The sequence below is a fragment of the Bicyclus anynana genome, chromosome 21, assembly GCF_947172395.1.
Source record: "Bicyclus anynana chromosome 21, ilBicAnyn1.1, whole genome shotgun sequence".
NCBI classification, from domain to species: domain Eukaryota; kingdom Metazoa; phylum Arthropoda; class Insecta; order Lepidoptera; family Nymphalidae; genus Bicyclus; species Bicyclus anynana.
In genome coordinates this window covers 10,459,214-10,480,990 of record NC_069103.1, presented here as the reverse complement: position 1 = coordinate 10,480,990, position 21,777 = coordinate 10,459,214, and the positions used below count along the sequence as shown (strand labels likewise).

Here is a 21,777-nt window from a genome sequence, read left to right as displayed (position 1 = left end):
TAGTAGTGGTCTTTTCATCAAAAATTTCCTTAATGCGTTTGTGAAGTCTGCTAATCCACATTGGGCCAGCGTGGTGGACTATTGGTCTAACCCCTCTCATTCTGAGTGAGACTCGAGCTCAGTAGTGAGCCGAATAAGGGTTGATAACGTATAAATACCACTCGAAAAAAACAATTATTTTTGGAATCACAGACAGACACGTCAATTTTATATGTATTGATTGTTTATTTGCGGTAGGTAATACTAGATAAGTAACATGTATGAAATTTAATCCTACTAATATTATAAACGCGAAAGTTTGTTGGATATTTGGATGTATCTTTGAATGTTTGTTACTCTTTAACGCCGCTACTACTGAAGCGATTTGGCAGAAATTTGGAATGGAAATAAATTTTACTCTGGATTAACACATAGGCTACTTTTTATCCCGAAAAAATCCATAGTTTCCCGAGATTTGCGAAAACTGATGAATTTGATGATATGAATGTTTGTTACTAGCCTGTATTAACACATACTTTTTATCCCGGAAAAATCCATGGTTCCCGAGGGATTTGTGAAAAACTAAATTCCAGGCGGACGAAATCGCGGGCGTCCGCTAGTTTTCAAATAATTTAAAACTTCTTTAGCTTATTCATCAATGTAAACCATTTAGGTCTATGTAGGTAAGTAGTTGGTTTATTTTTCCCCGCATTGAGATATTTTTATTAAATGAAAGTCAAGAAGCTTTCCTTTTCAGAGTTCACTTCTCTTTACAAAAGACATTCATTCATGTAAACGCACTTCTATGAATTCTTTTATACTGTGTCCACTTTATCTCTATAAATCGCCTGTGGCGGATTTCTAAGGGACAGATTTGGTATGCGAATCAAAGAAACATTACATAAAATGAAAAGGGGCTTCTCTTTGACTGTACAAAATTTATTTTATGTTCTTAAATAAATTGTTTTATTTAACAAATGTTTATGATACATATTCTCGATTAAATAATACGCCAGACCAATTAGGTTTAATTGGCTTTTCATATTCTCTCCAAACTCAATAGATAAAGGGTCCGGACTCATCATAGAGGTCGTGGTTCAATCCTCGACAATACGACACGAGACGATACGATATGATACGAGTGGGTACGACAATCGTGTCGTACCCACTTGTAACTTTGCCGAGCAGTTAGGGGGAAATAGGTGTCGTACCCAATCCTAACAGTTTTAAACTAGTCTTTTCCTACTAGTTAGAGGGATACAGGAGTATTAATCTCATTTAAAAAAATTATTCATTTATAAAGAAAAAGCCTTTGTCCCCCAATCTCTCGGACTATATAATACAATTATATTGCGTTCAATCGCTAAAACATCAACTAAGGTAAGAACAAGATGAGTATGTGTTATGTTGGTTTGGGTGGACTAAAGTATAGGTACATAGGCAGAAGTTGAATTTGATGGGAGCGAAAACAGGATTACAAAATAACTTTTGTAAATAAACTTAAACTTGTAATGTTGTGAAGGAATTCAGCTAGTCTAAGATAAAATTCACACCAGCTACAAATCGAATCAAAATCAGACTGTTTCTCATTCGATTTGTATCTAATATCGGCACTCGTTTATAGCTGACTCTCATCGAATAGCCAGCATAAAATGGGTGAAAACTTATTTGGTCTCTCCAAATTCGATTCCCTGCAGCTGTCAGCAGTGGCTGAATATTTCATGGAGGCTCTACCTACCTCTCGCCGCCCACAAACAGGAAGTAACTACGTTCAACGTTTTGTGACCAAATCGAAATTGGAATGAAAAATCCCATGTGGCACAAAATTGTTCTTGAATGAAAGAATAACAAAAGAAATTTTGCGTGTGCAAAATTAGGGGACTGTATAAAATAAAAAGGCGTAATGACTCGATTTATTTATGGGATACACTTGTTTAGACTTTTTCGAAGTTCGAAGATTGAATAACGGGTTATTTTTTTATATGACATAGGCTTAGGCTCGACCACTTTATGGATATATCAATGACTTATGGAATATATTATCTATAAAGTGTAATATATCTATACTCTATACCCTTGGATATAAACTCTGCCTCCGATTCCGGAGGGTGTGGGTGCATTTTAAGAAATTAAATATCACGTGTCTTAAACGATGAATGAAAACATCGTGAGGAAACCTGCATACCAGAGAATTTTATTAATTCTATGCGCGTGTGAAGTCGGCCAATCCGCATTGGGCCAGCGTAGTGGACTATTGGCCTAATCCTTCTCATTCTGAGAAGAGACTCGAGTCAACAGTGAGCTGAATATGAGTTGATATCAACGACGACGATATAGATTTAGAGCTTATCGCCCATTTATCGTCGTGTTAACGAATTAAATGCACGTTTCACAAACGTACTAACAGTAATTCCAATAAAATTTTACTCATACCATCAATACACTTAAGTAATCAATCATAGAGAAAGGAAAAATGTGCAGGTTTTATTTTCATAAGCATAATACACCGTTTGCTACCACAAAGAGTTCCTTATTGCACATGAAATAGAGTTTATTATGGTTCACAGTTGATCCCATCATCAATAATAATATTGTGTGACATGGGCCACAGGTGCGCGGGGTCTCAGTAAACACCACGGTGCATAATTTAAGACGTGTCGCATGACTTTGTCACCGAGAGGGACCACGTGGCTTTAAGTATGATATACAACCAAGAAATGTTTTAAGACGAAAGGCTGCGTTTCTGTTCAAGAAAGATTCTCAACTTCGAAGCGTGTATTTATGTATAGACTACAAGCCATTGAACAAAAATTACCTGTGAAATTAACAAACGTGAATAACGCTTAGAAGGCTGTTACTGTATCAGAATATAACTATGCCGACATTCTATTACTATTCATCTGAGTAAGGCTTGCGACTCTTATCTTTCGACTCCAAAAAAAATGTACGGCGTTTACGGGTAAAGTATCTGTATAAGTGTACAAAACGAATTGCAAATGTTTAGTAATAAACTTTACGCTACTTGCAGTGTGCACTGTAATACCACTTTTTTAATAATTTAATTTAAAAGCCAACCTATATAATATAGTAACTATACAGCCTTTCTTTACGAGTACTGTTTACTAACATACAAATTAAAAATGAGGACATATATCTCTAGTCATTTCACACCTAATAATAATTATATTTAATTTGTTCTTGAATTAATGAATATGAATTTGATTAATAACCTTACAATTAAATATTGTTAATATATTATGTTTAATAACATTTTATAAAAAATCCATACACAATTTAAAATAAATAAGCTATGAAATGGCGTACGTTTTCTACCTTCATTTCTAATTAATTTGTTGGTAAACAGTACTCATCAAGAAAGACTATAGTAAGATAATTTACATTTAAGATGTATTCGCCAGGCAGTACACTTAATCTTAGTCGTAAATGTTGGTCTAGATTTTTATTTTGTAGCTCAGCTGCCCGAATATCTCTTTTAAAAATCTAGTTATATTACGACTGACATCAGATAGCCTTCTATTCTTGTGTGAAATCCTCACGAAACCTTTATAGACGTTTTTGTTCAATGAATAAAATTAATATTCCCTATCTTCACAATGTATAGACATATGCAAATCAGTTACATACAAGCCGACCGGCCATTGTAACTTGTAGTTGGACTGGTCATTTTATCTTACGATTCGCGAGTTCAAAACATCGCAATCGAGGGGTCATCTCTTCGATATCTTTCCCATACATTGTGCTATCATTTCTACTCCGTGGACCGTGAGATAAACACGACTTTTCAAGATTAGTCTTGATTTTGGCGCCATTTTTAATATTTGTGTGTTTGTGTGGTACTGTGGAGTGTTAATGGATAACTGGATCACGCAATTGTTTCATACGCCGAGTTTTCCGAAACCTAGGGTAAGATTTTAAGAAAATTTGTATATATACAGTAATATACAAATAGATATCTACTGACTGTATCGTTATATATTATTTGTATATACTCGTATATTGATATCTCGTGTGATAATTAATATATACGCCTCAGTTAGAGACGTAAACTAATTGAAAAATTACTAGTAATACGATTGATTTTATGTTTGAATATGAAGAATAACTACATAGTTATTTACATATAATAAAATCATAAGTATTGAACATTTTTCAAAAACAGTAAGTGACATGTAGGGACAATACACAATATTATAATTTCAAATACAGCTGTTTTATTAACAAAATTATAATTATGTATGTAAAACATACAGTTTTAGTTTTTTTTTGCTTATTTATCTACATTTTTCTTTCTTCTTCACATATTAGTGTTATCTTCTATCGGAGGTTAGCAATCATTATTTTTTCTTGATCTTTTCCTGGATTATATTTCTTTTAACTATGACAAATGATTCCATTCCTATCCAAATAGTCGGGAAACACTGTATGAACGAATAGGTACGACAAAAGGCTAGCGGGGCGGGGGTCGAACCACCACCCCTCGGTGTTGAGTCCGGCCGCTTTACCGTTGAGCTATTGAGGCTACTTTGAGGAATATTAATAATACATAATAATTTTTAATACATTAATTTCAGTTTTTAATTTGTTTGAAGATGTAATTTAGATAACTAAGGTTGCCTAGAGATCGCTACTAAGCGATAACGCCGCCTTTAGTATTCTACTTCTTGTTATGTTTCTATTTCACTTATATTCTAATTGTGATGTGATGTACAAATAAAGATGAATAAATTAAATATAAAATCAATAAATAAAGATTAGCATAAATAACTATGTAATTTTTTTCAGAAATTAAAGCTGTAAAAAAAATGTAAAGGCTTAGTAAACGACCTAAGCCGACCGTGTATGGATACCTACGTACCTAGCACGTAGTAGAATGATACACGGCTAAAATAGCAGTGAGCAACGAACATCTGCTCGAGCCACATTAACCTAACGAGCTGCCCTAATGGCGCAGTTAGGGTTGGGAAAAACCTTTTATAAATTGCTACACTTTCAAACCTTTACGCATTAATCATTAGGAGAAAATGTCAATTTTGGTATCCATGAGGAATATTATCCAAATATCCCAAATAAACTAAAGTTTGTAATAATAATAATAATAAGCCCTTTATTCGGAATATACAAGTTGAGTAATACACATATATATTATACTATGTCGAGTAATTCGGAGTGCCTGTTGGCATAGGCCTCCTCCAGTCTATTCCACTCCGTTCTATTTTGTGCTACCCTCCTCCAGTGGTAGTAACCACTGGAGGAGGGTAACTAAAGTTTGACTCATCTTTAAAATATAGACTTATCTAATAGTGCAACAATAAAGTTGCCTACACACAATGTTATGTTTTTGTATATCGTCTATAATATTACGAATATGTAAACATAAATCGAAATTGCATATTTAAATAATATCTTGCGAGTTATAGTGTATGCAAAAAGAGCCCCCTACAACCATCTTTCTTTTTAGGGGAAGAAAGTCTTTGCTCTACAGTGGCCCATAAAAATAAGCTAATGCTAATAATAATAAGTTTGCTAGCGACTTTTATATATTTTTACACATACAAAAAAATCAACTTATGAAGTAACATGCTTAGCGTATGCAAAATCGTATTAAAGCAAACATTGCTTGCAAAACCACTTTCATCTAGTAATGTTACAAAATACTTATATTTTACAACTTAATTATAAATCTAATGTATCCTAATTAAAAGCAAAAAAAATGAATATGTAATATGTATTTCTGTATCTAAAACTATATAATCAAAAAATAATAGAAAAAACTAAACAATAAATAGTAAGAAAATGTAAATGTAATGTTTGTAAATTATATTAGGTAGATAGATATAAGGTAGGTAAGTATTTTAATAACAAAACTTCCTGATTATAAACATTAAGTTAATGAGTCGAGTTAATATTGCGAGTGACAAAAAAGTGAAATATATTACTTCCCACTTTTTTAAGTCCCCTACATATTAGTCACGGACCTTATCTGCGGTTGTATAATACGACAACCGCGATACTTAAATGGGGTAAATTTAAATGACGTGTAGCATCACTCAAATCTAACTGGAACATAATTTTAACTGCGTATACCAAACCAACCAACCAAAGTTTGGTAGAACCAAATTCCAGAGCAGGTATTTATAATTCCGTAGTGTATATACCTACCAAAATAACATTTAAAATAAGAATACTTTTTATAGGTATATGAAAAGTATTCTAAAATAACATTTTAAATAAGAATACTTTTTATATACCTATATACACTACGGAATTATACGGAATTTGGTTCTGTCATTTTTTAGGGTACCGTAGTCAAGGAAGATTAGTAGTATAAAATTTTGAAACATTAGCATAAAAAAACAAATTAATTAAATAGAATTATAAAATAAAATTAAAATACTATGTAAATTACATATATTTGTCAAGATACTTAAACTAAATTATAAAACAAAAAGAAAAATATTAAATTAAATCTAAAAAATATTCTTAATTCTCTATGTGTGTGTGAAGTCTGCTAATCCGCATTGGGCCAGCGTGATGGACTATTGACCTAACCCCTCTCATTCTGAGAGGAGACTCGAACTCAGCAGTGAGCCGAATATGAGTTGATAATAATGATAATGATGATATCAGTCCAGCCATATTATTACAAAATATATAATATAAGTGCCTGTATAGATTATTATTAGTTATTTTACAATAGGCCTACTGAATTTCCAAATATTAATATTCTTCGTAGTAGATTCAAATCGTCCCACAAAAATATATTTATAAATGTTATATTAAATATTTATAAAAGAGGCGAATATTTTTGGAAAATCATATTAGATCCCTCTGGGTATTGCGTTTGCCATTGCTTCGTAATTTGGATACACTAAAAGTGTTGTGTAAATGTATAATTGGCCTGTATTTTGTTCCTATAACCAACTGTTAGATAAATTTGGCTTGATAATGTAATTTAGCAGATAGAGAATGCCAAAAAGGTTTAAATATGTTATTCGATATATTAATTGTATTTTTCATCTATATCTATACTAATATTATAAAGCTGAAGAGTTTGTTTGATTGAACGCGCTAATCTCAGGGACTACTGGTCCGATTTGAAAAAATATTTCAGTGTAAGATAGCCCATTTATCGAGGAAGGCTATATTATCCCCGTATTCCCACGGGAACGGAAAAAAACGCGGATGAAACCGCGCGGTGTCAGCTAATATAAGATATTTATGAAGCATTGTTTTTTTTTTAAAACGAACATGAGTTTTATATAGACGGAGTTCTGCTCTACTACACAATACAGAGATTTATGATAGAGATACGAGGCTATACACTGAATAACTACTTGGGTACTTGTGACCGCAAGTACCCATTACCCAATAGCCCAAGGGTTGAAATTCGACATTGATTATAAGAAATCTATCAAATAAAATAAAAAATAAACTTTGGCTGAGTTTGTTGTGTGCGCTTCTCGGACCAAGGTGCATTTGGGACCCTCGTAACTTTAATTTAAAATTTTCGACTTTACTTACCACTTAAATCTCATGATTTAACATAACTTGACCTTTCAAAAATGCTTGTAAACTAAGACTAATTGAAATAAATGAATTTAGAATTTTATATTTTAACGAATATAACTATGTGAAAGTGTGGTGTGTTCCTACATTAGAACACTACATTACATTACACTACATAGATAGTACGTACATTTACGTACGTTTTTACGTACGATAATCTACATACATTTTTTTAGAGAATGGATGAACGTGATAAAGACTGAGTTGAAGTTCATGTTATGGAGAAGAAGGGCATAAAGTATATTTTTTTAGGTATTGTAAAATAAAATGTTTTGTTTTCAAATCGTAATTTGAGTTTTAATATAATATGACAAAAGTAAAAAGAAAAGTTAATACAACGGTAAAGGAAATGTTCGCACGGACACCGCAGCGGTTCGGATGTCCGCAACTAATTAAAATTCTACCTGAATGAATAACTGCACTGCGCTGCCGCTCTGTGGCAAATTATTTGAATAAAATATTGTAAATTCTTTTGCATTTCCATGCGAACTCTAACCAAGTCGCCTTACGAAATTGCCTTCATTTCTTGGACTGTTTTCCGCACGGGATCGACCTATAATTACAAGTTCCCTTTTAAAATAACGGAGATTACGGCGAGTCTATCAAAACCCATTAATTAACTTGGAATATTAACGAGCTACTCGGGATCGAAAGTTTATACCTTGAAATTATAAAGTACGTAATAGGTTTGAAAGTCTTTTGAAGGTGTATAAAGTCATCGTGAATTTTCACAGACGCAGCAAAGCAGCCCGAAATGTGGGAGCGGCGGCAGTGCTAGCGGGACAAGCACAAGCGGGACTGGCCCGACTCGCGGAAATGACGTCAAGCAAGTTGAGTGTAACTTGTGTCATCGCAAGTTCAAAAATATTCCTGCACTCAACGGTCACATGCGGTTACACGGTGGTTATTTCAAAAAGGTTCGCGTTTTTACAACCCTAATAGAATAATGTTTTTTTTTTTTATAACTAGAAATAATTCGTATGCTCAATCAACAGGACTCGGACAACAAGAAATTGGATAAAAAGGAATCAACAGGGCCGCCGTTACAAACAGCTTCTGTGTCTGTGAGAGCATTGATTGAAGAGAAAATTATAAGTCGGCGATGTGCCACCGTATCTTCATCACCGTCCATTGGTACTTATTTCAGAAATCCATTTTTTTTCAATAAACTCACTTATTCCTTTTACGATCACAATCGTATCCTTAATCTGAACCTTTTTGATATTATAAAGGGTTTCATTGTTTGTTTGGTTGAAAGCTTTAATCTGCGGGTCACAGCTAGTGCGATTTACGTTTGATCTTTAAATTAATTGATATATGCATTTTCAGGTACAAATACAGAAATTACCGTCACATCTCGTTCTGGATTTGTCGCTCCACCGCCACCGCCCTTATCGACTATTAAATCATCACCAGCATTAACAATTTCACCATCTAGCCAATTTATTTCACCACGAGCTCCTCCGGTAGTTACGGTAACTCCTAATGTTACAATAACAACTTCTGGTGGTATTGCTGGAGCAAGAGACTCCACACTAATAGAGTTATTAAAAAAAGGAAGTTCAAAGGTACGTATTGCATTCAGTGCATATTAATTGTTAATATTTGATTAAAATAATATAAACACGATTTTTTTAGGTAAAACGGTCAGCATCAGATCCAGGTCAAGCATCGCCCCAACAAGAATTTACGTTTAGGCCAGAATTATTTGGAGTATCGTTTAATTCAGATGATGGATATTTTTCTCCTGCATTAAATGAAGATACATTTCAATTTACAACTACATCAGACCAACTAGATGAACTAGCATCGTTAGAAGATTATGCATCTGTTGCCGCATCGATACGGGAACGGTCGCCTGTTACATATCCGTCCAGTAGAAGACTAGCTGCTGTATTGAATTCACCACTCCCGGAGTCTTTGGCCGATTTCGGGGCTTGTCATGGCGGATCTCCCGTACCATCACCTGGTATAGGTTATAGCGAAAGCTCTCCAGGCCTTTCTTACACAACTGGCGATTCACCCGGCTTAACATATGCCGCGTCTTCACCAAGTGGAAGTTATTCAACACACCCAGAACCTTCACCGGGTCTAGCTTATCCAACGCCTCCAGCATCTCATGATGCTCACTCACCGGCACACACCTTACCCCGTGCATCATCACCGTTATCAGCTGCTTTCTTTACAGCTACTATGTCAAGTCAAGAAGAGGTATATAATACTAATTTCTTATTTTAACTGTAAACATATTTATTAGTAGTTCCACTCTATTAAATTGATTCACTCTTCAATTTTCAGGTTGAAGAAGCATTAGAAGAAGTTTTACCTGACGAATGTAGATCATTAGACGCATATATTTTAGAACCAACAACGGCACGAAGAATAATGCTTAATTCTGAAGATCCACTGTTATCAAGCAGCCCCAGAGATTTTCCGCATCAAAGGTCTATCCGTAGACAACAGAGATTATTAGCACCTGTAACAACACCATTACAACAATGGACCCACGACTCCCTACAGGTATTTACAAGCATATTTCTTTAAGTAATTAAATCCTTAATTTTAAAAGTTTTATTAATATTAAAATATGTCATTAGGTTTGTGTGGAAGGCCGTGACTCATTACCAGCGGTATTTTTAAGTCCAAGTAGTGTACCGGCGTCACCACAAAGACGCAAAAGACGAGCTTCTCCTGCGGGTCCGTATCGTTCACGAATGCGTCGAATGGTTAATCACTACACACCACAACCAATCCTTGCACCGTATCGAGAAGGCCCGGGCTTAATTGCCGAAATGTTAAATGGTATGTACATAATGAAAGAAATCCGCAAAAAAATATATTTTATACATTAATAAAAATGTTATATTTCCAATATTGCATTTTAGGTCTTCAATCAGACGCAGATGTGCTGTCACAGATGGAAGAACCCCATTTACCCCGAATTAATATTGGATCAGATCATCAAGCAGATTTACCAGAATTATGTAATGATCGTATCGATTTACATCGTGCGCCTGAACAGCTTCTTTGGGACCCTGGTATTAATGATGCTCTCGATGACAACGAAGGTAATGCAGTTTAAACTTATATGCTCGTAATTGCCACACTCTATATATTAAATTATATTAATCAAAACTATACTTTGATTTGCAGTTCGCATGTTTATGGAGCTAGCCATGTGTGCAGCTATGCCTGTTGGAGGACACACGAGAGAGTTCGCCTTGCAGACTCTTGGCGAATGTGGAGGCGATATTAGAGCTGCTACTTTACGCCTCATGTCTCGTCCTGCCGCGCAATCTCAACATGAGTCACGATGGACGCCTGATGAAGTAGAAGCTTTCTTAGCTGGACTGAGTCAGTTCGACAAGGACTTCTTTAGAATTTCGCAACTGGTAAGCAAAGGCTTGATACATATAATAGTTTAGAATAAATGTTTTTTTTTGTAAATGTATAAGAAATAACACTGCACCTATTTTACAGGTAAGAACAAAGGACTCCAAACAATGTGTGCAGTTCTATTACTTTTGGAAGAAGGTAACTAAAGACTATAAAACGCTGTACTTACGAAGTTGGCACGACGCGCAAGCACCTCAAGTAAGCAATGATACGAACAATGGCCTACACTTTGTGTTCAGGTTCTCGGAATAGTGACGGTAAATTAGTATGTTAACGCCATCGAATTGTTTACACCCAGGGTTCGGTAGGGCAGAATTCATCAGTAGTCTCAACCTGCACGTCACCTTCGCCCTCGTTCGAAGGAGAAGAGTTTCCGTGCAAGATCTGCGGGAAGTAAGTGCCAAGACCCGGAATACGCAGCATAGCGCTTCCATTTTTCGGCCTCAACTGCAAATATCCACAAACGCAATTTAACTTGAATATTTACATAATTTTTGTACATCGTTTTATAAAAATGTCTACGTATTTATAAAAAAAACTGACTTAAATTGCGTATGTATAGAATATATATTAGAAGAAATTTCCATATTTATATAAATTCAGCTTCATAAAACTAAAAACTCTTAAAATATTTTATTAAGTTGGATTTAAGGATTGTGGCGTATAGAACGCTATTTGTTTTAATGCCATATTTAATGAACAAATAAGTGTTTAGTGGACTATTGACAAGGGGTTATCTGTTCTTAATGTCAGTTGCAATAAGTGGAGTGTACCTACTGTTAATGTTTTGATATTCAAATCGCAAGTAAGCATACAATGATAAATATACAATGTAAAATATTTAAATGGACATAGAAAGTTTCCTGTGACAACTTGGTTTGTTGTTGAATGCGCAAACGTGACTCTTTTTGATATGAAAGCAACTTATTTAAAATTTTGCGAAACGATTTTATTTGATTTGCGGTTGTGCGTTCATAAGACTTCAATAAAATCTATATAAATTTCTTCTGTCTCAGGGACCACACTATGTCAAATATTGTTGTAAATATTTAAAAAATAATTTCAAATGAATATTATGTCCATTGCAAATGACATTGATGTTATGTAAATTTTATTTACTGCACTTAAGGGTTACAGAAATAAATGTGTATTGATGTTGTGTGTAAATATTATAGGTTTACAGTTTTACAAATACTAACTATAATATATAAAGGCCTTGCTTTGCTTTTCTGCTTTTTCACGTGTTACCATTTTGTTACGCTTTTTTTTCTTTTTTCTTCTTTTGCTATTTCTTAATGTGTACCCTATTATGTTTCAGAGTATTTAACAAAGTAAAAAGTCGTAGCGCGCACATGAAGTCGCACCGGCCACTCGACGCCGAGCCGAAAAGGCCAAAACTCGAAAAGCCTTATGAAAAGGTCGAGAGATCTGACGACAGATCGCAAGCGACTGCTGAATTCCAATACAAACTACCCACACAGTAACTACTTCTAGCTCAGAGCGGCGGCACACGATGCGTTGCGGCGGCGGTGAGGCGCCGGAGCGGTGTCGGTCCGTTGTGTTACATAGAAATATCTGTGGCATGTGACACGATGCGCTCCGGCGCCGCACCGGACTTGCAACCACCGAGACAAGGCGGATAGGGGTGAATGAGTTGCGACGTCAGAGCGGCACCGCTCAGTTGTTTATGTCACAACGCATCGTGTGCCCCCACTCTCAATCAAACCGCTCGCGCGTCGTGCTGTGTTCCTTGCGACTAATCATCGCATTCAGCTGTTGAATGTTGAAACATATTCGCGTAATACGACTCAAGCGTATCCGTGTCATCACAACCGCTTTTGGCGTGAGCTGCAACCGCCCGCCTTCACTCGCACCACGCCCGACATTTTATACTCAATAACGAATTTTAGTTACCAAGTCAAAATGAGCATTGAATGTGATTTAAAAAAATAGTTTTATAGACTAAAATTACTTAGAAGAAGCCGATTAGTAAATAGTAGCTAGAAAGATTAGATATTGAGAAAATAAACGAAATTATACTAAAATGAATATTTCAAAAAACTGAGATCGCATAGAAATATTTTGTATAACGATTGATAAAATAATTGTATGTAGGTAGGGCCTTCGTAAAGTTTTTATATGACAGACTTCTCAATGTGACTTTGCAAGTGTGATGTTGTAAATAAATGAATAGTTGTTTGTCGCTACGGTTCGGAACGGCGGGCAGCTTTATGGAGATAATATTAATCTATATTTCTATTACGTGTGATAATTAAACGTAACTCGTGTAGTAACTACACTACCTCTAATTAATTGTTTTGTTTTTTTATTGCGAGCCCAGCTCACTGTTCATTACAATAGCTTGTTTTGCTCACTCTCTTGTTGTTATGTTGGTAGTATTCTTTGTTGATTTTATTTTTCTAGTCATAGCTACTAGATAAATATATTATGGAGCGTACTCGATTGCGTGAATGTTTTAGATAGATATAATTTAAGTGAACTGAATTCAATTTGTTAACCGTACCGTAAATTAGTCACATATCGACGCAGTTTTAGAAAAATATTGACAGAAATAATACCTATCGGTTGTCGCGCTTCTGTGAATGTGTGATCAGATTTATAACTTGCTTACAATAATTATGATTAACCAAAGTGATAGAGTTAAACTGACTTCTGTACACACAGTGATTTACGATCTAGTCCAGGATCCGAGGAATATTTTTACAATTGATAATGATTTTAAATATCAAGCAAATTTTGCGTGAGTGGCTTCATCTTGATGATACGTTTAACTTTTTTATTTACTTAAAACTCGGTCATCTTACAGTCACGGCTTACAGTCACGTCGTTGACGGCCTCCGTGGCGCAGTGGTATGCGCAGTGGACTTACAAGACGCAAGTCCTGGGTTCTGGGTAAAGTAAAGCTATCAAGCTTTACTTCACCTTGTAAAAATGTTCCCGTATCCTAAACTATAGTTGTCTTAGTAGTTATGGAATTCTGTCTGGCTTTCGATGAAGTAAGGCGTACACCAATTTAAAAGCAGAGCGTTGCTATCTAAAACGGAAGAAAAGTTCATTAACGAAACGAATATTTATTTTAGAGCACACAAACGCACATGGTTCATCATCGTACTACTAAATCCAAAAGACTTCCCGAAATAGATTGACTATACTTTGAACTTATATACCTATAAAATGAGATGGTCCAAAATTGTATGGAGCCCAGGATCAGTCATTGTACCCTGGCGAAAATAAAAAAAAAATTTTTTTTCTACTATTTTTGATTATACAAATCTACGAATTTACTTTAATTATTTCGAAATAATATTCATTCTCTCTCAAGAAATGCAACACTAACATGGGTAATAATGGCGGATTGATGACGTATTCAATGCAGTAGTCGATTTGACGTTTGCTGTCAATTGGTATGTCATAGTTGCTTTAAGGATGCCATCTTGATATAACTTGAAAATTTGGGTTTTTATTTTATTTAATTCTTTTTATTTAGTTAGATTTATTCACTCATTAAAATTTTAATAAAATCCTTGGATTTTTTAAATTTTAATACTACGGGGTACAAGAGTGGACCTGAAATGGACCATCTCCTTTTGTTTATAAAATAAATCATATTATAAATATTGTTTGATACACATTCACAGAAGCCGGTTAATTAAATAAAAAAGTATAATATATTACAAATATTTTTTTACACAAATATTATCTAAATGCTCAAAGTACTATATTTTGTGTTGGTAATTTTATTAAGTAGATTCTTGTTAATTGTTCTGCCGCTCAGCAGAGTCTTGTAGATGTATTATTTGTACTTCGTTAATTTTCGAAAGTACATAATTTTAAATTAATGTAAATTGTATGTATTTAACTAATGTATGTATGTACGTGTACCTTACGTGTTGTGATAATATCTAATGTTTATTGTTTTAAATGTATCTGTGTACTCTTTAAATGGAATGTACAAAACTGGCAATGACCTGTTGCTCAATTATATACAACAAAATATTGTGAATTTGCCTGTTATTGGTAACTTCTGCTGCCAATGTTGTAACCGATTGACCTAATAAACGTATTCTGCGGTTGTGAAATTTTTTAATTGGTAGTTGTGTTAAGAACGCATTTAAAGCCAAAAATCGGTAAAAAATTTTATTTACCGTCCTTGTGCCAAAAATTATTTGATAAATGTACAAAATGTATTCGTTATCTATGTTAACAGTGCCAAATGTGATTGCCAAAAATTAGGAAACTTAATTACGTACAATATATTGTAAAGCACGTTATTGGATGCAGAATATACAGTAATCCTTTGAGATTTGAATCTACAAATGGTCTGTATGAAAAATATTTGTAACAGCTTCAACGGCACGCCAATACTCTCTCAATAAACCTTATACTAAATGAGAAATGTTATAGTAAACGTCTTCATCTTGGTGCTATACCTATTCACACCTATAACATAGCGCAGGCAATGAATATAACACGCTCTTTGGTGCGTTATCTTTAATATTGATGGAAATGGTTTATTGTCATATGGAAAGCGTAAATTGATATAAATTTTAATATACCTTACACGGATTTAGTAGATTAACGATTTTTATGTCAGAAATTCGTACCAGAAGAAAAACAAAGATTTCCTCGGATCGGCTTATCGAATTTTCACAAAAAAGTCGCATCATTATAGGTCCATTAATTTAGAAAATACGGTGCCGCAGATAAACAGACAGTCTTACGTCAAACTTTTACTTGAAAAACGACCAGACGTTTGCTAAAACTTTTCCATATTACTTACCTTATTTATGTATATCTTCCGATAGACAATCTTACTATTTTTAACAACTAGATAATTATTTAGACAGTATTCCTAGAAAAAGACATATGTATGTAATTTAAATTCGTTTTAAACTGTTTTAAGTTCACCCTTAGGTTAATTCACGAAAACGCGTATGACATTCGGATTAACACTTACAATGGAATAGTAATGCAACGATTTATTAAAGTGAAGGTATACGGTGTAACTACTCAAATGTAGGTACCTACATGTTTCCTTCCATCTGTACCTGATTAAAAATCTATCAGAGCAACACTAATACTAATATTTTTATTGTCTGGTACGGCAATAAATATAATAAGAGATTGAGGTAAGCTGCCGGCTTGACGCAATGCTGTAAGGAAAGTATAGAAATTGAAAAGAACGGAGATAATGTAATGTTGTTATTAGAGAGATTAAATACTATTTTAGAGTATTTTTTATCCGTCCGTATGAATATAAAAGAAATTAAAATAATTATCGTGCGAAGCATTTTTTTTCGTCAACTGTATACTAATGCATAAATAAACGACTACTCAGTTCATTGCGTGACTATCGAAAAACTAATTATTGACATCTTACCTCAATCTAGAAGTTTCAAATCAAGCCACAATTAGCTGCCGTGACTCTCTAAAAAAATCTAGATGTTGTAATATTTTAAGTATATTTTAAGGTGAAATCGAAATTTAAATGCCTATGTATTTGTAAATCACTAACTTGTGTGATTATTTGGTTGTGTTCTATCTTAACAAAGTAGGTTTTTATGGTAAACTGTTATTTATTGTTAATTTTTCACTCTGTATGCAAAATTATTGCCATGTAAAAGATAAAATAAGATTGCCATATTTAGAAAACTACGGAATTAAATAAAATAGAATTGAAAAACTTACATTAGAGAAAAATAGATTGTTTTAGATTAAGGCGAGGCGTTACCTAAAACTCTATTCTTAAAAATTTAGTGAAATTATACTTAATTAGTGCTTTGCATCTGCTGAAAATAATATGCCGTACGTTTTAGAAAAAGTGATTAGATTTTAAATTTCTTTTTAAGTAAATAATTATATCATAATATAAACATAAAAGACCATGGCAAATAGTGATCTATAAGTATCCATTAGAAAATTTTATAAAATTTCATCTACGTATTAAAATAATAGGTAACTTTTAGGACGTTACAATAGTCTAATATGCAAAATCACAAAGTGTCTTTGTATTTCACTAATAATTTTCAACTTTATATTATTATAGGTACCTATTTACTTAATCGTTCAATTAATAATGTAGGTATATAATTTAACAATTTCTCTTTGCCATGGTCAATATAATATATTATTATTTTTTCTATGTTCATATCGGAGTTATTTTCATAAAGTAAATGAATCTTGTTACGTAAATACTAAATATATTTTCAAATAACGATACCGGAAATAGATCTACGTCTATGACAAAGACAAGTCCCTCCAGAGATATTTTTTAACAATACTCTTAGCTGCTAAGACTGAATGATACACAAAAAAATTTCTTCTAGACGTTTTTTATTACGCAAAATAATAATTTTGTCATTTTTGAAATAAGAACAAAGCATGTTTAGCCATTCTTCGTGCCAAAGCGACTCTAGTCAGGGTATTTTACACATACTACCCTCTTTTTAGTAACATCTCTTATTTGTTAATAATTCTTATAGAAACGAGCGCTACGGGGTGATCAATAAGATAAAAGTTATAAAGTTCGCATAACTAAGGTTACTAGCCATCGAAACATCATTTTGTACCTTAATAAAACCCTGAATATAAGCTGGAATATTTGTAATCGGAGAGAATATTGATTTAGGTATCTTATAAATAGAAAATAATTCTATTTCAAAAGTTTCACAATACCGATTAAATTTATATTTAAAAAAAAATACCTAGAAAATTAAACATTTTGCCTAGCAGATTCCTATTGTGATAAGCATAGGTCATGAGTGCCGGTCTAAAGCAAGTAGCAAAGTATGTAATATGAGAGCGAAACTAAAATCAAGTAGATTAAAATAGAACCATTTTTAGATCAACCCTGAAGCCTGCGTTGCGCTTCGTATATCTAGATGGAGCGTTTAAACTCTTTTTAAGCGTGGTCATTAGAGTTCTTTAGTCCATCGTCGAATCTCGAATAGTTACTATCACGGAGGCTAAGTATTAAATGATAAGATCGATTATTGGACAATCTTATTTCAATTTGAATATAGACGTGCCTTAAGATTTTATTTATATGTACTTACTGTTGTTGTTTTTGTTATTTTGTTTACATAAATCAGGTTCGATGAAGCACTGGAAATTGCATTTATTTGTGGTACACTACGTCAACTCTGCGCTAACTAGGGCTGTTGATATTTTTTTAATATATCGAACAAAAATATCGATATTTCGAGATATGGATTTTTTATCAACAGCCCTAGTGCTAACAGAGAAACCGTGCAGTGAACCACTATTAGTTCACTCGTTGCTAGTATTTTGCGTGTTATCTAATTTATTTTTTAAATAATATAGAGACAGTACAGGCTATCTAACTGAAGAAAAACTAACAAAATTGTCGTCGCTTAAACAAATATATCACTTACTGTTCTTTCATAATGGTGTACTTACGAGTAGGTACATTCAAAAAGTAGGATAACTGAATACTGAAAAGTGAAATAACAGACAAAATATTCAAAACACTGAATTTTATTTTTATTTATAATACTCAAACTAAACACTGGACAGTTACGATTTACCGGCGAAGAGCCTACACAACACTAGACAATATACTCATTTACTTATTAGCCAACAAAAATGTATTGTTTGTGTATATACCTACGAAACATGAACAAAATGAACTTTAATAATAACACCAACAAAATGGACTTTTGACAATTAGAATGCTTTTCAGTATTCAAGACATGCCTCTACTATCAAGTTAAATAACTCTTTGCAAACAGTTATAAAGTGACATTTTTACGCGACGTATGTTTCGAGTCATATCTGTATAGACTTAAATTTGTCGTTTACGATTTTACGAAATTATGTACAACGGCATAAAATAATAACTACAAGTCAATTTAACGAACGACGGAAACTAGGACAGTGTAATACAACTTATACTGTAGCATACGTTGAAATGAAAGAAACGTGTGTTTGTAAAGCATCTATTATAAGCCGTACCTAATAGATAAATGTTTTGTAAATGTACTCACCCCTCTCTTGTGATGTCTCCTTTCGATTTTTTCTCTACCTATTTTCTACATATTATGTGTTATCCAAAATAATTACTTTTGTATATATCTTTATCTATTTGTGTCGATATAATGTTATTATATATTATAGTATTATTAATATTATGTAAGACTAAGTGGATAATATATTCTTCTAATTTTGTATCAGATAAAGTGTGTAAGAAGTGGTAGGTAGGTGACAAAACCGACCTTTCACTGTGACCTGCGGTACTGCCATGCCAACGTTAGCATTTTTCAACACGAGATAAATCAAGATAAACTATGGAGTTTATCTTGATAAACATCAATACAATCTCATTTTACTTACTTAAAAAAAATCAACACAATCTCATTTTACTTTAGTTGCCAAAAGTTTTACTATTGGCAACTCAATACATCTATGAAGTTGCCATCACCCATAATGTTACGATACTAAAATGCGACACTGCTAAGGTGCTACACTGCTACGGTGGCCTTCTACGACTTTCTAAGCTCGTAAAATTTTTGGCTCTACTATTTCTCTCTATTTCATGAACTCTTCCTTATCTATCGACTGTTGTGTCCAACTTTATATGCTAAATATAATGCCATTGTTTTTTAAATCAGACAACAACGCCTTCAGAATTAATATTTTACTATTTTAGTTCATAACACTTCAATGTGCCAATTTGAGATAGATCTTTTTTTATATAATTTCTTATTACAGTAAATATCTAACATATTATATCTACTGTAGACACTAGTGAATAACAGTCAGTCTTGAAAAGTCGATTGTTTTTTATTTGTATAAATATAATACTCCGAATCTGAGTATCGAAAAAATATTGACATTAAATAAAATAAATACCTAATTAAATATTGCGATGTGATTATCATTATCAAATCACTATGGTTGTAACCTCATGGGTCTTAGCTATGAGAGCCACTCGGCATTCGAACACCTACCTATTCATAATGGAGCATCTACGTACACTCAGTCAACTATATAGCGTCGCGGAATAGCGTCAATCGCAAGCTGTTACGAGGTGTAGGCAAGGTGCTGAGTAGCTTTAAGCTTATAACTCATCTATCGATACGCACACGAAGCGCTACGTATCACCTCGAGACATCAATATTCTTTTTATGAAACTCCGTATTTCAAAACACACTACGTAACGGTATTGCGTCGCCTCTGACAGGCTACGGCGCTACATATGATACGTAGCCCAGTGTCTACGCCGATTGATGAGTTCTAAGTTTTATTGAGTTATGTCTCAGTTTGTAATTCAAACAATAAGTATACGTAGTCATGGCAGTACAGCACGGAAAATCATACGTACTTTACTTATAATATAATCGTAGATGTAACCTGACACGTGCCGAGTGCACGATAATTTGATATTACACTCTGTGTTGTGATTTTGAACGTTCTGTAAATTACAAAAGTCTTTAAATACTATATAAAAAAATGTAGACGACTCTTTAGATTAGCACAATTCTTCGCGTAGTCACGTTAGTTCAGTAATGGTTGTAAGCATTTAGATTAAACAGTGGAATTAGATAATCATTGGAAGGTATAAATGTATTACTTATAAATTTTAGATTCATTGTTATAATATTCAATGTGATGTTTCGTAAGAACAACGATTATTCTCGAGTCCTGTCCCCCCGACTCTTCACTTGGCATATCCTTGAAACAATAAGTAATATTATAAAAAACTATATATTGATAAATTTATTAGGGTAACTAATTTTTTAAGACAATGACTATTACGTGATCTTTTAGATTGTCTTTATTAATAATAAATATATGGTGAAGGTTTTGTCAATTTGTTTTTTCTTTACATCCCAAAAATACCTACTTTTAAAGATGGAATGTACGATTTGGACTTCTACTGTCATGTACGGTGCTAGCAGGTGCCTAGCTAATCTCGATGTGGAATGTTTATCAACAAACTAATTAAAATGAAGGTGGAAAACACAAGTTATTTTATTACCATTTTACTTAAAATTATTTACCTATTGCTTTTTGTTAAAACAAAAGATATTAATATATTATTTTTGGTCAATAACTTAAGAACAGGTTAATTAAAATTATTATTAGAGTAGGTTGACTGACGACTTAACTATTACCTCATTTTTAATTTGTTCGTTGATAAAAATTCCACATTCGATTTTAGCTACAGTACCTATAGAACTTTCTTGTCCATAAATACAAGAATCCTTGGGGGTACCACAAACACTTTTAGCCTTCTGAGCAATAGTGGCTTACTAATAATAAAACAGTTTTGTTTTCGGAGCAAGGCAAGGTTTTTATTTTGATTTTAATTTGGGCATTGGTACTGTAATAGACAGCGCAGCGGGCGGGAATCGAACCCAAGCTGTCTCGGCGTAAGTCCGGCCACTTCACCGTAAAGCTTATAAGGCTTTATTTAATTATGTCATCATCATCATCAGCCAATGTACGCCCACTTCTGGACATAGGCCTCTTCTATGGACTTCTTAACACAACGGTCTCAAACCGACAGCATCCAGCGGCTTCCTGGGGGATCCACCAACACTGCGCTTTCCGGTGCGGGGTTACCTAGCACCTTAGGACCTCAACGTCTATCGGCTCTTCGATCTATGTAGCCCGACCATTGCCACTTCAGTTTCGCGACTCGCTGAGCCCCGTCGGTGACTTTAGTTCGTCTGCGGATCTCCTCATTTCTGTTTCGATCATGCAGAGTAACTCCGAGCATAACTTGCTCCATCGCCCGCCGAGTGACTTTAAGCCTTCTAATAAGGCCTA

At 33.7% G+C, this 21,777-nt stretch overlaps 1 protein-coding gene across 1 annotated transcript in view; it reads left to right on the top strand.

Moving 5' to 3' along the window:
• Window positions 1–20,809, top strand: part of LOC112044369 (uncharacterized) — a gene marked incomplete in the record, with an annotated part of 306,951 nt that extends 286,142 nt beyond the window's left edge. Inside the window, 11 exon segments of the mRNA XM_052888004.1 lie at window positions 8,301–8,483; window positions 8,562–8,700; window positions 8,896–9,134; window positions 9,205–9,777; window positions 9,865–10,086; window positions 10,164–10,368; window positions 10,452–10,634; window positions 10,720–10,958; window positions 11,047–11,160; window positions 11,261–11,355; window positions 12,281–20,809. Of these exon segments, the coding sequence (XP_052743964.1) occupies window positions 8,301–8,483; window positions 8,562–8,700; window positions 8,896–9,134; window positions 9,205–9,777; window positions 9,865–10,086; window positions 10,164–10,368; window positions 10,452–10,634; window positions 10,720–10,958; window positions 11,047–11,160; window positions 11,261–11,355; window positions 12,281–12,446 (2,358 nt within the window).
• Window positions 20,810–21,777: the final 968 nt, after the last annotated feature.